The sequence below is a fragment of the Ornithorhynchus anatinus genome, chromosome 1 (genome assembly GCF_004115215.2).
Source record: "Ornithorhynchus anatinus isolate Pmale09 chromosome 1, mOrnAna1.pri.v4, whole genome shotgun sequence".
Classification (NCBI taxonomy): domain Eukaryota; kingdom Metazoa; phylum Chordata; class Mammalia; order Monotremata; family Ornithorhynchidae; genus Ornithorhynchus; species Ornithorhynchus anatinus.
In genome coordinates this window covers 144760433-144777938 of record NC_041728.1, presented here as the reverse complement: position 1 = coordinate 144777938, position 17506 = coordinate 144760433, and the positions used below count along the sequence as shown (strand labels likewise).

At 44.9% G+C, this 17506-nt stretch overlaps 1 protein-coding gene across 1 annotated transcript in view; it reads right to left on the bottom strand.

Annotated features, from left to right (window-relative positions):
* The window catches only part of USP13 (ubiquitin specific peptidase 13), a 130617-nt gene that overhangs the window by 91755 nt on the left and 21356 nt on the right, over window positions 1–17506 (bottom strand). Inside the window, exons 2-3 of the mRNA XM_029075988.1 lie at window positions 12119–12244; window positions 4934–4994 (exon numbers count right to left, since the gene is read on the bottom strand). Of these exons, the coding sequence (XP_028931821.1) occupies window positions 4934–4994; window positions 12119–12244 (187 nt within the window). The remainder of the gene's footprint in view (window positions 1–4933; window positions 4995–12118; window positions 12245–17506) is intronic.

Below are 17506 nucleotides of genomic sequence, written 5' to 3'. Positions count from 1 at the left end.
AAACTACTTTTCCTTTACACACAAATTGATGTCCTCAATACCACTCTCTACTGAACTCAAATCACTCCTCGATCCCTTATCCAATCTCATACTATCAACCCACAGCTCCGGATCATCTCTACAATCTGCTTCCTTCACTCCTGTGCATGATTCGCAGAGCAATGCTCGTGGAAATCTAGATATCAGCCTCACCTCATCTACTTCAAGTTCATCTGTGCCTGCTTTAGCTCTGCCCTCTCCTCCACCCAGCAACATTATTTCTCCATCATTATTTACTCCCCTGACCGGCACCCTCACCAGTTGTTTCAGACGTTTACCTCCCTTCTCAAACACCCTTACATAAATGACAGATAAGTACATAAGTGCATGGGGCTGGCCGGGGGAAAGAACAAAGACAGCAAGTCAGGGCGACACGGGAGTGGGAGATGAGGAAAATAGGGGCTTAGTCTGGGAAGGCCTCTTGAAGGAGATGTGCCCTCAATTAGACTTTGAAGTTGTGGGGGAGAAACTGTCTGTTGGATTTGAGGAGGGAGGTGTTCCAAGCCAGAGGCAGGATATGGACTAAGGGTCAGTGGGAAGATAGGTGAGATTGAGGCACAGTGAGAAGGGTTGCATTAGAGGAGTGAAGTGGGCAGGCTGGGTTGTAGAAGGTGACTAGCGAGGTGAGGTAGAAGGGGACAAAGTGGTAGAATGCTTTAAAGCCAATAGTGAGGAGTTTTTGTTTGGTGGGGAGGTGAATGGGTGAATGAGCAACCACTGGAGTGTTCTGAGAAGCGGGGTGACATGTCCTGAATGTTTTCGTGAAAAACGATCCAGGCAGCAGAGTGAAGTATGGATTGGAGTGGGTAGAGACAGGAGGCTAGGAGGTCAGCAAGAAGGCTGATTGAGTAATCCACGTGGGATAGGATGATATCGTATCCCCTCTTGACTGCTGCATCTGCCTCCCCGTTGACCTCTCTGTCTCCTGTCTCTCCCCACTCCAGTCCATACTTTACTCTGCTGCCCAGGTCATTTTTCTAAATAACTGCTCAGTCCATATCTCACCACTCCACAAGAACCTGCAGTGGTTGCCCATCCACCTCCATGTCAAACAGAAACTCCTTATCAATGGTTTTAAAGCACTGAATCGGCTTGCTCTCTTCTGCCTCACTTTACTGATCTTCTAATATAGCCCAGGTCGCATACTTTGCTCCCTTAGCTCCAGCTAGCTCCAATTGTGCCCCGATTCATTCAATTGTATTTATTGAGCGCTTACTGTGTGCAGAGCACTGTACTAAGCATTTGAAATGATCTAGTCTATCCCACCTCTGACCGCTTTCTCACATCCTCCCTCTGGCCTGGAACTCCCTCTCCTTCCATATACACCAGACCACCACTCTCCCCAGATTCAAAGGCTTATTAAGGTCCCATCTCCTCCAAGAGGTCTTCCCCAACTAAGCCCTCTTTTCCCCAACTCCGTCTCCCTTCTGTGTCATGTATGCACTTGGATCTGTTTCCTTTGAGCACTTGATATGAACACCCCCCCACCCTCAGGGACTGTGTCCAATCTTGTACGAATCCCAGAACTTGGTACAGAGTAAGTGCTTAGACCGTAAACTCGTTAAGGGCAGGGAACATTATACTAATTCTATTGCATTTCGTTAAGAGCAGGGAACATCTACTAATTCTATTGCATTATACTCTTCCAAGCACTTAGTACAGACCTCCGCATTCATTCATTCAATAGTATTTATTGAGCGCTTACTATGTGCAGAGCACTGTACTAAGCACTTGGAATGTACAATTCGGCAACAGATAGAGACAATCCCTGCCCAATGAAGGGCTTACAGTCTAATCGGGGGAGACAGATGTACAAAAATAAGACAGCGATAAATAGAATCAAGGGGATGTACACCTCATTAACAAAATAAATAGGGTAATTAAAATATATACAAATGAGCACAGTGCTGAGGGAAGGGGAAGGGAGAGGGGGAGGAGCAGAGGGCAGAGGGGGGGAGCAGAAAAGGAGCAGAGGGAGCAGAGGGAAAAGGGGAAGCTCAGTGTGGGAAGGCCTCTTGGAGGAGGTGAGTTCTCAGTAGGGCTTTGAAGAGGGGAAGAGAGTTAGTTTGGCGGAGGTGAGTCCGCACATAGTAAGTGCTCAATAAGTATCTCTGATTAAATGATTAACACCACAATTATTAAAATAATAAGTTCAGCAAGAATCACTGCCCAGCACCCAGTATACTGTACAAAGAGCTCAATTAATGCTATCTCTTGACTGAAAAGTCCTTAAACACCTAGCTAAACTAGGTGGAAAAGGCAGCTATTCTGGCAACTCCCAGGTCTTCTGTGGCACTATGGCACAGTGTAGAAACTGTGATTTCGTTTTTTACCCAAAATAGGATTTGTACATGAAATTATTGACAACATTTTTCAATGAGTTGCATTGGAGCCATCTCTTGCTTATCACATAATAACAATAATACTGGCATTTGTTAAGTGCTTACTATATGCTAAGCCCTGTACAAAGTGCTGGGGGTTTGTAATCAAGATAATCAAGTCCCCCATAGAATTCAGTCATGTTTTTACTGTTTTTATTTTCAGTTGTTGAATTTTCATTGTTTATCATTTATTCCTATTTCCTATGAGTCTGCCCTCCCCAACTGAGATTGTGAGCCCACAAAAGGACAGATACCAACACTCAGTACAACACAAAGTAAGCACTTAATTTTTTTAATGGCACTTGTTAAGTGCTTACTATGTGTTAAGCATTGTTCCAAGTGTTGGAATAGACACTGGTTAATTGGATTCGACATGGTCCCTGTCCCACATGGGATGCACAGTCTAAGTAGGAGGGAGAACAGGTATTAAATCCCCATTGTACAGATGAGGGAACTGAGGTATAGAGAAGTTAAGTGGCTTGCCCAAGGCCATACAGCAGACAAGAAAGTGGAGGAGGCAGAATTTGAACCCAGGTCCCCTGACTCACAGACCCATGGTTTTTCCCTTAGGACACACTGCTTTGCATCCTCTGTTCCAATGAGAAACTGAGTGGCAGGGATGAAAGCATGTGAGAACCACTTCGCAAATCACTAGCACTACAAGCATAATAATAACAATAATGACAATAATGATATGTTAGGCACTTACTTTACTATATGCCAAGCACTGTAACTAAGTAGGACTGCAACTAAGTACTAAGGTAGATAGGCAATAATCAGGTCAGACATAGTCCCGGTCTCACAAGGGACTCACAGTCGAAGAGGAAGGTAGAACTGGGATTTCATCTCTATTTTATTCATGAGGAAACTGAGGCACAGAATAGTTAAGTGACTTGCCCAAGATCACACAGCAAGCAAATGGCAGAGTCAGCATTGGAACCCCAGTCCTCTGACTCCCAAGCCAAGCTCTCTCCACTAGGCCACGCTGCTTTGGTCCCTTCACATGGGCTTTTGTTCCTGAAGTCTCATGACTGGATCGAGACTCATCTGTCATTTACGTAGGGGGACTCCATCATCATCATCATCGTGAATAGGTATTGCTCAGAAAAGGGCTCAATCTGTTTATGCTTAGTCGCTGAACCTTCCATTTACTTTTTAAACAGCCATTTCACATGTCCTTTCAAAATTTCCTTAGATAAAAAAACTCTGAACGAAGCATTAAATATGTCCACAACAAACTGCCACAAGACTCCTGTTAGTGCTATGACATAATCAGAAGCAGCATGGCCTAGTGGCTAGAGCATGGGCCTGGGAATCAGAAGGACCTGGGTTCTGATCCTGGCTCCCTGACTTACTTGTTGTGTGACCTTGGGCAAGTCACTTAACTTCCCTGCGCCTCACTTACCTCATCTGTAAAATGGAGATTAAGTGTCCTGTGCACAGTAAGCACTAATAAATATGATTGAATGACTCAGAGCACCATTGGACATGGATCTGTGTCCGATCTGATTAGCTTGTACTTACCCCAGCACTGAGCACTACGTGGCACACAGCAAATCCTTAACAAGTACCATTAAAAAAAGCATGAGAAATGGTCTTGTTGTGAGGAGAGTTTAACTTATCCCTGCTATCAACCAGTCATATTTATTGAGTCTTTACTGTGTGTCGAGTACTGTACTATGTGCTTTGAAGAGTACAATATAACAGACGTGGAAAATCTGTTCCCTGCCCACAAGGAACTTACATAAGTCTACAAAGGGAGTCAGACATTAAAATAACCTATGGATATGTACATAAGTGCTGTGAGGCTGAAGGCGGGGTGAATAAAGGGTACAAATCCAAGCAAGAGTGACACAGGAGGGAGAGGGAATAGGAAAAACGAGGGCTCAGTCAGGAAAGGTCTCTTAGAGAAGATGTGATTTTAATAGGTGGGGAGAGTGATCGTCTGTTGGATATGAAAGGGAAGAGAGTTCCAGGTCAGAGACAGGATTAGTGGCAAGATACAGATACAGTGAGTAGGTTGGCATTCATATTATTATTATTACTGTTCTTATTAATAATAATAATATTAAATGCTTACTATGAGCCAAGCACTGTACTAAACTCTGGGACCAGATCCAGTCAGACCCAGGTATTGAACCCTCATTTTAAAGATGCGGAAACTGAGACACTGATAAGCTACCCCAAAATCGCACAGCAGATAAGTGGCAGAGCCAGAAACAGAGCCCAGGTCTTCTGATGCCCAGGTAGGTGCTCTTTCCCCCAGGTTATACTGTTTGTCATACTAATTTCATCTCCAAAGCTTGAACGAATTTAATAGTTCATTATCACAGCAGAACAAGAGAAATCAAAACACCATTAAAAGACCTAATCATTAAAATTTTAACAAATTGGGAGGCAACTGTGAGGAGTTCAATCATTGGAAGCATATGTCTGCTTTCTTCATCCTTAATCAGTCTTTAAGCAGCACACACAACTTAGAAGCGCTTGTGAAAATGGTTGATTTACAATACCTAAGAATAGCTTGGTATTCCTCCTCTTTGGTACAGCGCCACCAGATGCCCCTTTTACTTTCTGAGAAAAAAGAAAACGAGAAGATACAAACTTGAAAGTCCGCCTCGAGTAATAGTCGTAATACAATTTATAACTGCTTACTGTGTGCAGAACACTGTACTGAGCACTGGGAGAAAACAAAAAACAGTATGGCTGTTTGGATACTGAAGGATGCTTTTTATTGTTGAACCCCAATATTTTATGGCTAATTTTCAAAGTACCATGAGGAAATATAAAAGAGGAGTTACACTAGTGATGGCAGAAGGGAGAAATCCCAGAGCAGAGATTGCAGTGTGTGGAAGCATTCCCGGAGAAGGGGGTTGTCCTGATAGGTGAGTTATAGTGGGGGAAAGGTCAGTTAGGTGGCTGGGTGGAGGAATGCAAACATTCTCATCATCAACCAACCGATTAAAGGTATTTATTGAATGCTTACTGTGTGCAGAACACTGTACTAAGTACTTGGGAAAGTGCAATCAACAAAGTCAGTACTCAAAGGAAAAGGCATCTTTTGCTAAATCTTGCTCCCACCCCAGACTTTCCCATTACTGTAGACACCATCACCATCCTTCCTGTCTCACAGGAAATTTAGTCTGTCATCAAATTCTGCCAGTTCTACCTTCACAGCTCTAAAATTTGTCCCTCTGTCCAAACTGCTACCATACTGATCCAAGCACTTACCATATCCCACCTTGATTCCTGCAGCAGCTTCCTCACTCACTTCCCTTCTTCCTGTCTCTCCCCTCTCCTGTCCATTCTTCACTCTCCTGTCTGGATATTTTTCCAAAAAAAATTAAGTCCATATCTTTCCACACTTCAAAAACCTCCGATTATTGCCCATCCCATATCCACATCCAACATAAACTCCTTTCCATTGTCTTTCAGACACTCATTAAGCTCTCTCTCCTCTCCCCCATTTGCCTCAGTGATCTCCCACTACAACTCAGCCCACACATTTTGTTCACTGTGCCTCAGTCTCATCCATCTCACTGCCGACCACATGCCCATTCAGTCCTGGAATCCCTTCCCATTCATACCTGACAGACAACTACTCTCCTCATCTAACAATAACAAAAACTGTGGAACTTGTTAAGTGCTTACTATATGCCAGGCACTATACTAAGCACTGTGGTGGAGAAAAGCAAATCAGTTTGGACCCAATCCATGTCCCACATGAGGCTTACAGTCTCAAACCCCATTTTACAGATGAGGTAACAGGCACACAGAAATGAAGTGACTTGCCCAAGGTCACACAGCAGACAAGTGGTGGAGCCAGGGTTAGAATCCAGGTGCTTCTGACTCCCAGGCCCATGCTCTATCAACTAGGCCACACTGCTTCTCAACACTCTATTAAAAATCCATCTCTTCCAAGAGGCCATCCCTACCTAATCCCTAATTTCCCAATCCTATTCACCTTCTCCGTTATCACCTACACACTTGGTTCTGAATTCCTTATGCGCTTTGACATTCACCCTCCCCCAGCCCCTTATACTCTGCCATTTTCCCAATTTGTAAGTTATTTTACTGTCTGAATCCCATTTTAAGTTTCTTGTAGACAGGATCATAATCTACTAACTCAACTGTATCGTACTCTCCCAAGCACTTAGTACAGCACTCTGCCCACAGTAAACACTCAATAAATACAAGTGATTGCTTGATCGCCCTGAAAAGCATAGTTTTCTTGCTGACAGTTTCTCAAGTTACAGGACATAGCCTAGCATGAAGCAAAAATATTCCCAAATCATCAGTCAGCTTTGGGGTGGGGAAGGAAAGGACAAAATAAAAATCAAGAAAAGTGAGTAAATCCTTGAAACCGTGAAGAGACCCCAAGAATTTAGTTATACCACATTGGCTGTGCTAGGCAAGATAGAGAAGTGGCATTCTATACCCCATTTTTTTCAGAGGCCACTGACCCTTCTTCCAAACCTGTGGGTTCAGATTTCAAAGCGCTAATGAGCTGATTATTCATATTTCCTGGTAACGGTGAACCAAGTTTAGAGATAAAAATAATGTTTGGGGATAATCCTAATCCTCTCACCCTCCCCAACCCAACAAGCCACCTAATTTACAGGTTTGAGTTTCATCCTTTCTACATCTACATCTATTTCTACATCTCCTCCCCTGTTCTTTCCTCCTCCCTCCAGGCTCGTATCTCTTCCTGCCTTCACGACATCTCCGCCTGGATGCCTGCCCACCAACTAAAACTCAACATGTCCAAAACTGAACTCCTTATTTTACCTAGCACTGTGGACGGCACTACCACCCTTCCCGCCTCACAAGCCCACAAACTTGGTATCATCCTTAACTCTCCTCTCTCATTCACCCCACACATCCAATCCGTCACCAACACCTGCCGGTCTCACCTTCACAATATCGCCAAGATCCACCCTTTCCTCTCCATCCAAACTGCTACCTTGCTGGTATAAGTTCTCATAATATCCCGACTGGATTACTGCATCAGCCTTCTCTCTGATGTCCCATCCTCCTGTCTCTCCCCGATCCAGTCTATTCTCCATTCTGCTGCCCGGATCATCTTCCTATAGAAACGCTCTGGGCATGTCTCTCCCCTCACCCCCTCAAAAACCTCCAGTGGTTACCTATCAACCTTCACAAGAAACAAAAACTCCTCACTATTGGCTTCAAAGCTCTCCATCACTTTGCCCCCTCCTACCTCACCTCCCTTCTCTCTTTCTACAGCCCACCCCACACACTCCACCTCTCTGCCGCTCACCTCCTCACAGTCGGTCCCTCTTTCGCGCCTGTCCTACGGTCCTACCACTGATCTGGAATGCCCTCCCTCCTCACATCCACCAAACTAGCTCTCTTCCCCTCTTCAAAGCCCTATTGAGAGCTCACCTCCTCCAGGAGCCCTTCCCAGACTGAGCCCTCCATTTCCCTCTGCTCCTCCTCTCCTCTCCTCTCCCTCCCCACTTCTTCTGCTCTTCCCCCTTCCCCTCCCCACAGCACTGTGCATATTTGTATATATTATGTATTACTCTATCTTGTTAATGATGTGTATATATCTATGATTCTATTTATCTTGATGATATTTACACCAGACTACTTGTTTTGCTTTGTTCTGCTTTGTTTTGTTGTCTGTCTCCCCCGTTTAGACTGTGAGCCCGTTGTTGGGCAGGGATTGTCTCTATCTGTTGCCAAACTGTACTTTCCAAGCGCTTAGTACAGTGGTCTGCACATAGTAAGTCTTCAATAAATACAATTGAATGAGTGAATGAATCCTTTCCCTTTTCCTACCCATTAATTGATGCAGTAAATGGCTCTACAGCAGGATGATAAAGGAAAAAAGATACAAAGAGCCTGGATCATTTGCCAACAAAATTGACCTTCCCATTCCAAAGATGACTTTACAAGTGGTGAGAACCCATCCATATTGCCCTTGGCCAAGTAAATTTCTACAGAAGAGTTTCTTCTTCCACATGCCCAGATCCTCCCTCAGTCCTGGAACTCCCTTCCCATTCATACTTGATAATGATGGTATTGTGTGTGTGTAAATTATCCCATTTTGTCCATGTCTGTTGTCTTTGCCCCTCCCGTGGTCTTGACTCTTATTCAGTCCCCTTCTCCTGCTGTGTGTGCAGAGCACTGTACTAACTGCTTGGGAGAATACAACATAACAATATAAACCAGACACATTTCCTGCCTGCTCCCAACCCTCTAGAGCAGCAGCTTAGCCTAGTGGAAAAAGCATGGGCCTATGAGTCAGAGGATACGGGTTCTAATCCTGGCTCCACCATTTGCTGCATGACTTTAGTCCCTTAACTTCTCTGTGCCTCAGTTTCCTCATCTGTAAAATGGGGATCTAATACTTGTGCTCTCTCCCCATTAGATGTGAACCCTATGTGGCACAGGGACTGGGTCCAACCTGATTATCTTGTTTTTAGTTAGGAGCTTGGCAAGTAGTAGGCACTGACAATTACCACAGTGAAGAGAAGCAGGGTAGCCTAGTGGACAGAGCACAAGCCTGGGACTGGGATTCTACTTCCAGCCCCACCGTTCGTCTGCTGGGTGATTTTGGGCAAATCACTTAACTTCTCTATGCCTCTGTTACCTCATCTGTAAAATGGGGATTAAGATTATGAGTCCAAAGAGGGGCATGGACTCTCCCCAACCTGATTAACTTGTATCTACCTCAGTACTTAGAACAGTACCTGGCACAAAGTGTTTAACAAATACCATTTAAAAATAAATCTTTATTGCTATCTCCAGGCACCACCGTCTCCGGCCATCCCTCCACTCCAGTGGCTTTCCTTTATCCCCATGCTCTCACTTCTCCATATGGACACTGACCAACCTCACTTGGCTTTTTTTTTAATCTTTATCTCATCATAAACAGCCCAGTCTCTCCCTGCCTCACTGTCATCCAGGTCCCATAATAATAATAATAATTATGGTCTTTGTTAAGCACTTACTATGTGTCAAGCACTCTTCTAAGTGCTGGACTGTTCTAAGCGCTGGGAGAAGGTAAGTGACTTGCCCAGGGTCACTTAGCAGACAAGTGGTGGAGTTGGGATTCGAACTCATGTCCTCTGATTCCCAAGCCAGTGCTCTTGCTACTAGGCCATCCCTGCTGCCCCACTGCCTGGGGTGGGGAGGGGGAGTTTGGAGGAGGGGAACCATCCCAGGAGGTAAGAGTATTTATTAAGTGCTTACTGTGGGCAGACATTGTACTAACTGCTGGGAGAGAACACACAGGTGGGTGCCTTCAAGAGCGCACAATCTAAGCTGGTGTGAGCTGAAAGGAAGCCACGCAGTAAGGAAGTAGCAGGGTGATGGGGTGCTCTTTTTTTTTAAGGCTGCTCAAGAGGGATGATTTGGGATGAAGATTTGATTAGGAGAAACATAAGGTGAGTAGGAATCGATCATCAGGACAGGGCACGGTCAATGCAACTGGACAAAATACAAAAAAAAAAGTGAAAGTACTGCCTCTAGGTTCTCTGATCTTTCCAAACAAAGTTTCTGTTCAAGAAACACATTCTCTCTCCTGACTTGCCACGGCTCAGGCTGGCCAGTAGCCTCCTGTTGTTTTCCAATCTTTTGTTGCTGAATCCCACTGAATGAGACTGGGCTTTACTCGTCTTGAAAATGATCATTCTGCTCTCCCTGTCACAGATGCCCCATTGCAGCTCATCGTATGTCAGCTACTTGGGTACCCCGCTGCCATCTGCTCTTCTCACATAGTAAAACAGTGTGGGACATGAGTACTGTCTCTGACTTTGTGGATGACCTGTCTTGCCCCTTTCTCAATCAATCTTATTTATTGAATGTTTACTTTACTTAGAGAAGAAGCGTGGCTCAGTGGAAAGAGCCCAGGCTTGGGAGTCAGAGGATATGAGTTCGAATACCGGCTCTGCCACTTGTCAGCTGTGTGACTGTGGGCAAGTCACTTAACTTCTCTGTGCCTCAGTTACCTCATCTGTAAAATGGGGATTAACTGTGAGCCTCACGTGGCACAGCCTGATTACCCCGTATCTACCCCAGCGCTTAGAACAGTGCTCTGCACATAGTAAGCGTTTAACAAATACCAACATTATTATTATTATTACTTTGTGCAGAGCATTATACTAAGCACTTGGGAGAATACAAAATAACAATATAACAGAGTTGGTAGACTCCTTCCCTGCCCACAAAATTTGGGTGTTTTCCAGATTGTAAGCTCCTTGAAGGCAAGAATCACGTCTACCAACTCTGTCATAGTCTACTCTCCCAAGCGCTTATTACAGTGGTCTGCACACAGAAAGTGTTCAATATATACCATTGATGCGTTGATTGATTGATTGGAAGAAGGGCGTATTTTGGTATTATGACTAACCTATAGTGTTTTTGTGTAGACAGCTGTAAAATTGAGGAAGCTGAACAAGGAACCCAGGTTCTTCAGAGGGTACTAGGATGTCTCTGGAGCTCTCATCAAACCATCAGACCAAATAGGTGCATACTCCATTTTTGGCCTGTCCCTCCAGTGTTTAGCCTCCCTGAAGGACTGAGTCCAAATTCAATTCAGGAGGCTCATTCTGCTCCTAGATTTGCCCAGCAAGTTTCCAGAATGGGTTTTCACTGAGTTGTTCTCTGGGAAAAAGTCCAAAATCGCTAGACATAGAGGTGTGTCCTCTAGAATTAAGACCCTTTATGTCACAAGCATGAAGTAGAAAGAGCACGGGCTTGGGAGTCAGAGGTCATGGGTTCGAATCCCAACTCTGCCACTTGTCAGCTGTGTGACTGTGGGCAAGTCATTTAACTTCTCTGTGCCTCAGTTACCTCATCTGTAAAATGGGGATTAAGACTATGAGCCTCACACGGGACAACCTGATTACCCTGTATCTACCCCAGCGCTTAGAACAGTGCTCTGCACATAGTAAGAGCTTAACAAATACCAACATTATTATTATAATTATGAAGGGACTCCATGCTGGCAGATCTCAGTACTCTCTGCCTAAATAGCTTCAAATTTTACTGAAGCCTCACATGGGTCTCTGGCAGACACACGCAGAATTGCTTATGATTCTAGCAAATGGTTTGATTGAATTTTATTCAGCTATGAGGTGCTGCAGCCACGTCAGCTGTAAGAGGGTCCGGCATGTAAAAAAAATCCCCCTCTAGCACTTCAAAACGGCTGCCCTGTCCTCTCACTCATTCGTAGTACCCATGGGAAAGTAACTGGCAAGGACGAGAGAGTGCCCTTATGTCACAAGCATGAAGGGACCTCCTAGTCACCTGGGCAGCACATCTACCCCCTTCCCCACCCCACATCCTAAATCTGCCCTGAAGCCTGAGTGCCCAGCTGAAGACCCTATCCTTTATCATTAAAGCAAAAGTCCTTTGCCCCCATGACCACAGATAATCAGGAATTATCCATTCATCCACAGAACTATTTATTGAGTGCCTAATATTTGCAGGGCACAACGCTAGGACCTTGGGAACATTCGAGACAAAGAGCTTGTCTTTTTCAGGGAGATAAGCTGACACAAATTGCAAGCACACAATAAATACAAGACTGAAAGCAGAGCTACAACTGTGAAAAACAACAGATGCAATGTATTAACACGCATATATTATACACAACACACATACACTGGCCCAAATGTCTACAGGCAGAACTGTAACATGGCCCTTAGTAAAAGCGCATTTCTCACCTCTCTTATGTGTCGTTTCAGGTGCATATATACACACTGTCCAGTTTTTCGATAGTGCCTTTCAACGTGTTCCCTCCCGAATGCCAGAAATGTGTTCATGCACACGTAGAGACCACCTTCAGAAACCTAAGAGAGAAAGATATGACATATTACAGCAAAGTCAATAATGGAGGGAGCGTTTAACTGGAAAGAAAACATATGTGGGGGAAAAAAAGGTTATGCACAGTATATGCCCACTTCAGGCACTATTGCTTTATTTTTATTATTGTTATTATCATCATCCTCCTCATCATTATTATTGTATTTGTTAAGCATTTACTATGTCAAGCACTGTTCTAAATTGATCAGATTGGATACAATTAAATTGATCAGATTGGACACAATTCCTGTCCCAGACAATCTAAGCAGGAAGGAATACAGTTGAGGAAACTGAGGCACAGAGACATGACCAAGGTCACACAGCAGGCAATTAATAGAGCTAGAATACAGGTCCTCTCACTCCCAGACCCATACTCTTTCCACTATACCATGTTTACTTATTTAACTTCCATAATCCTTCACTAATATAGTAAACCTTACTCCACTTCACCCATTCAGAATTTGTCCATTCCTTCATTTACTGTTATTTATTGAGCACAACTCTGTAATTCATATAAAATACAATAAAGTATGCACAAGAATACAACAGAATACAAATAATACATGATCTCTGGCCTTCAGAAGCTCACGGTCTAGGAGAGAGAGTCATGCCCCCAGGAGTGGTGCATGAGGACGGATTGAAATACATAAAAAAAAAAAAAACAAAAGCACATAACGACAATGATGAGCATAATATGAGCTCAAGAGCATTGTGGACAAAGGAGCCATTTATAGACTCTTTGAACAGTGCTCTGCACATAGTAAGCACTTAACAAATACCAACATTATTATTATTATTACCATACCAGCAACTAAGCAGTCTGGCCTAGTGGAAGGAGCATAGGGCTGGGAGTCAGGAGACCTGGGTTTTAATCCCAGCTCTGCTATTTGCCTGCTGTGTGACCTTGAACAAATCACTTAACTAAGTGCCTCAGTTTCTTTATTGGTAAAATCATCATCATGGTATCTGTTATGTGTTTATTATCAATTGGATCTACTTATTAAGCCCTTATTGTGTGCAGAACACTTTAAGTGTTTGGGAGAGTACATTATAATAGAGTTGGTAGACACTGTACATTGGAAATTGTACTTTCCAAGCACTTAGTACAGTGCTCTGCACACAGTAAGTGCTCTATAAATACAATTGAACAAACAAATGAATTAATTCCCTGCCCACAAGGAGCATACAGTCTAGGAGAGAGCCAAGTGCCAAGGGGATTGGGTAGGACTGGGGATTTTATAATTGTTACCCTTCCCTTTGGAGTGTGAGCCCCCAAGGGACAGAAACTATGCCTGATCTGATTGTATCTACACCTCAGGACTTAGTACAGTACTTGGCACAGAGTACGCACTTAAGACATAACACCATTATTGTTATTCTAGTTAGCCATCTAGGGTTCAATAGTCACAACTGTCCCTTCCCAAAGCTTTCAAGCACGTGGAGGCCATGAGGCCGCTGCTGGGGTCCTGCCCCACCTCACTCAGTCCAGGCAGGTCGGGACCAGGGTCCTGGAATGATTCGGAAAGGTGACAGTGGGGGTGCGGGGAATCCTGGCATCAAGACCTTCCAGTGTTTGCCCATCCACCTCTGCATCAAACAAAAACTCCTCCTCATTAGCTTTAAAGCACTCCATCACTTTGCCCCCTCCTACCTCACCTCGTTACTCTCCTACTACAACCCAGTTGGCACACTTCACTCCTCTAATGCTATCCTTCTCACTGTGCCTTGATCTCACCTATCTCGCCACCAACCTCTTGCCTCTGGTTGGCCCACCTCTTGGGCCAACCTCTGGCCCACCTCTTGCCTCTGGCCTGGAATGCCCTCCCTTCTCAAATCCTACAAACAATTGCTCTCCTCCACTTCAAGGCCTTATTAAAGGCACATCTCCTCCAAGAGGCCTTCCCAAACTCATCACCCCCTTTCCTCTTCTCCCACACCCTTCTGCATCACCCTGACTTGATCTCTTTGCACATTCCCCATTCAGCCCCACAGCACTTATATACATATCCGTAATTTATTGATATTAATGTCTGCCTCCCCCGCTCTAGACTGTAACATCATTTTGGGCAAGGAATGGGCCTGTTTATTGTTGTATTGTACTCTCCCAAGCACTTAGTACAGTGCTCCAAACACAGGAAGCGCTCAATAAATACAATTGAACAAATGGTATCAAGGTGGGTCAGAAGCAGAGCCCCAGGATAATGGGAAGGGCAGGGAGGGGAACGGTGGTGAGAAGGAGACCCTGGCATCAAGGCAGGTCAGGAGCAGAATCGCAGGCTGATGCGGAGTCGGGGGACTGTGGCGGGAAACCTAGGCATCAAAGTTCAGCGAATCAAGGGGCTGGGACAGTTTACATTGCTGACGGTATAAACCCAGCTTTCACTTAAAATCACCCAGCAGTGTACAGGGAGATACAGTTATTACATGGTCTTTGTGTGCTCCTAATAATAACTGGGCCATTTGTTAAGCATATATGTGCTAGGCACTGTACAGGGCACTGGGATAAACACAATCCCTTAGCAAATACCACAAACATTATTATTATTATTATGAAGACGTAGGGAGTTAGCCTTCCCCACATCGCTTCCACTCCCTATCTAGAGCCATACCAGGCTTGCTGAGGGAGCCGATGGTGCGGCTGGAGGCCAGCTGGCTACCTGGCAAACTGCAGCCCTGCCAACACACTACAGCCCCAGGACCACTCAGAGCCACATCAGGCCCCAGTCTGCTCATTCTCTCACAGACGTGCACACACTCATTTACACACACACACACTGTGAGGGTCACCCAGCCCTGTGTCACCACAGGGTCCTTGGCCCAAGTCTCCTGATCCAACAGCTCTTGCATTAGATATGACAAAGCTCATTCATTCAATCGTATTGATTGAGCGCTTACTGTGTGCAGAGCACTGTACAAGCACTTGGGAGAGTACACTTCTACAATGAACAGACACATTCCCTGCCCACAATGAGTTTACAGTCTAGAGCGGGGGAGGCAGACATCAATACAAATGAATAAATTACAGATCTGTACATAAGTGCTGTAGGGTTGGGAGGGAGGAAGAACAAAGACAGCAAGTCAGGGCGACGCAGAAGGGAGTGGGAGAAGAGGAAAGGAGGGGCTTAGTCTGGGAAGGCCTCTTGGAGGAGATGCGCCCTCAGTAAGGCTTTGAAAGCAGGGGTGACCAACTGTCTTTCCAATTTGAGGAGGGAGGGCGTTCCAGGACAGAAGCAGGACGTGGGCTAGGGGTCGGCGGCGAGATAGGCGAGCTCGAGGCACAGTGAGAAGGTTGTGGGCAGTGAATGCATCTACCAACTCTGTTATGCTGTACTCTCCCAAGGGCTTAGTACACTGCTCTGCACTAAGTGCTCAATGAATATGGTTATTGATTCATTGATCAATCCTTCTCCTAAGCTGTGACAAAGTGCACTTCTGTGCCCAAGGGGAAAAGCAAGTGCCCGCTTTCATACCAGTGAGGAGTACCAGTCGGTCCCGGCTTTCTCCTACCTCTAGTACAGAAAAGATACAATAATAATAATAATAATGTTGGTGTTTGTTAAGCACTTACTATGTGCACAGCACTGTTCTAAGTGCTGGGGTAGATACAGGGTAATCAGGTTGTCCCACATGAGGCTCACAATTAATCCCCATTTTAATAATAATGTTGGTATTTGTTAAGCGCTTACTATGTGCAGAGCACTGTTCTAAGCACTGGGGGAGATACAGGGTAATCAGGTTGTCCCACGTGAGGCTCACAGTCTTAATCTCCATTATACAGATGAGGTAACTGAGGCACAGAGAAGTTAAGTGACTTGCCCACAGTCACACAGCTGACAGGTGGCAGAGCCGGGATTCAAACCCACAACCTCTGACTCCCAAGCCCGGGCTCTTTCCACTGAGCCACGCTGCTTCTCTACATTAAGTCACTTAACAGAGAAGTTAAGTGACTTGCCCACAGTCACACAGCTGACAAGTGGCCAAGTCACAAGAGTATGGCCAAAGCCTCACGGTGCCTTCTTCCTCAATTACTGCAGCTGGAGGATATCAGGACTCTCTGGCTAAACAGCTTCAAAATTTACTGAAGCCTCACATGGGTCTCTGGCAGGCAGAGGCAGAATTGCTTATGATTCTAGCAAATGGTTTGATTTATTTTGATTCAGTTATGAAGTGCTGCAGCCACGTCAGCTGTAAAAGGGTCCAGCATGTGAAAAATCCCCCTCTAGCCCTTCAGAACGGGCTGCCCCGTGCCTTCCCATTTCTTTGTGGCACTCACAGGAAAGCAGCTGACAAGGATGAGAGAGTGTCAGTGTCCCTAGTCAAACCACTGTCACGTTAATTCCTTCACACAGATCTTCAGTCCTGTTCCTAACCCCAAGGAGTCTACAATCTGGTGGGGGAGAGAAACACTAAAATAAATTTTAATGTAGGGAGAAGCAACCTCTCTTTATTGCTGAATTGTACTTTCCAAGTGCTTAGTACAGAGGTCTGCACACAGTAAGTGCTCAGTAAATACCACTGAATGAATGAAAGTACAGAAATGCTAAGACGGGGAGTGAGTACCAATGAGATTGCGGTGTGGGGAATCAAGTTGCATACAAGTTTTAGAAGTAGCAAAAGAGAGGGAAACAGGGTGGGAAGTCACAGAATAATAATAATAATTATGGTATTCATTAAGCACTTACTATGTGCAAGGCATAGTACTAAGAACTAGGATCAATATAAGTAAATGGGGTTGGACACAGCCCCTTACCTCACATGGGGCTCAAAATATCAATCCCCATTTTACAGACGAGGTAACTGAGGCCCAGAGAAGTGAAGTGATTTGCTACGGTCACACAGCAGACATGTAGTGGAGCCAGGATTAGAACCCATGACCTTCTGTCTCCCAGGCCCATGCTCTATTCCCTATGTTATCCTGCTTCTCTACAGGTCTCCTGGTGGAGATGTGATTTTAGAACGGGCTTGAAATGGAAAGAGAGGTGCTCTGCCAGATTTGAAGGGGAAAGGAATTCCAGGAAGGAGGGAGGAAGTGAGCAAGAGGTCGACAGCGAGAAAGACAAGACCAAGGACAAGGCCAAGGCACAGCCTGTCCGTTGGCAATAGAGAAGCAAAGTGTGTGGGCTGGAATGTAGGGGGACTGGAGGAAGGATATACCTTACTGAAGACACATCTCCAATCAATCATATTTATTGAGTGCTTTACTGTGTGCTGAGCACTGTACTAAGGGCTTGGGAGAGTACAACAATAAA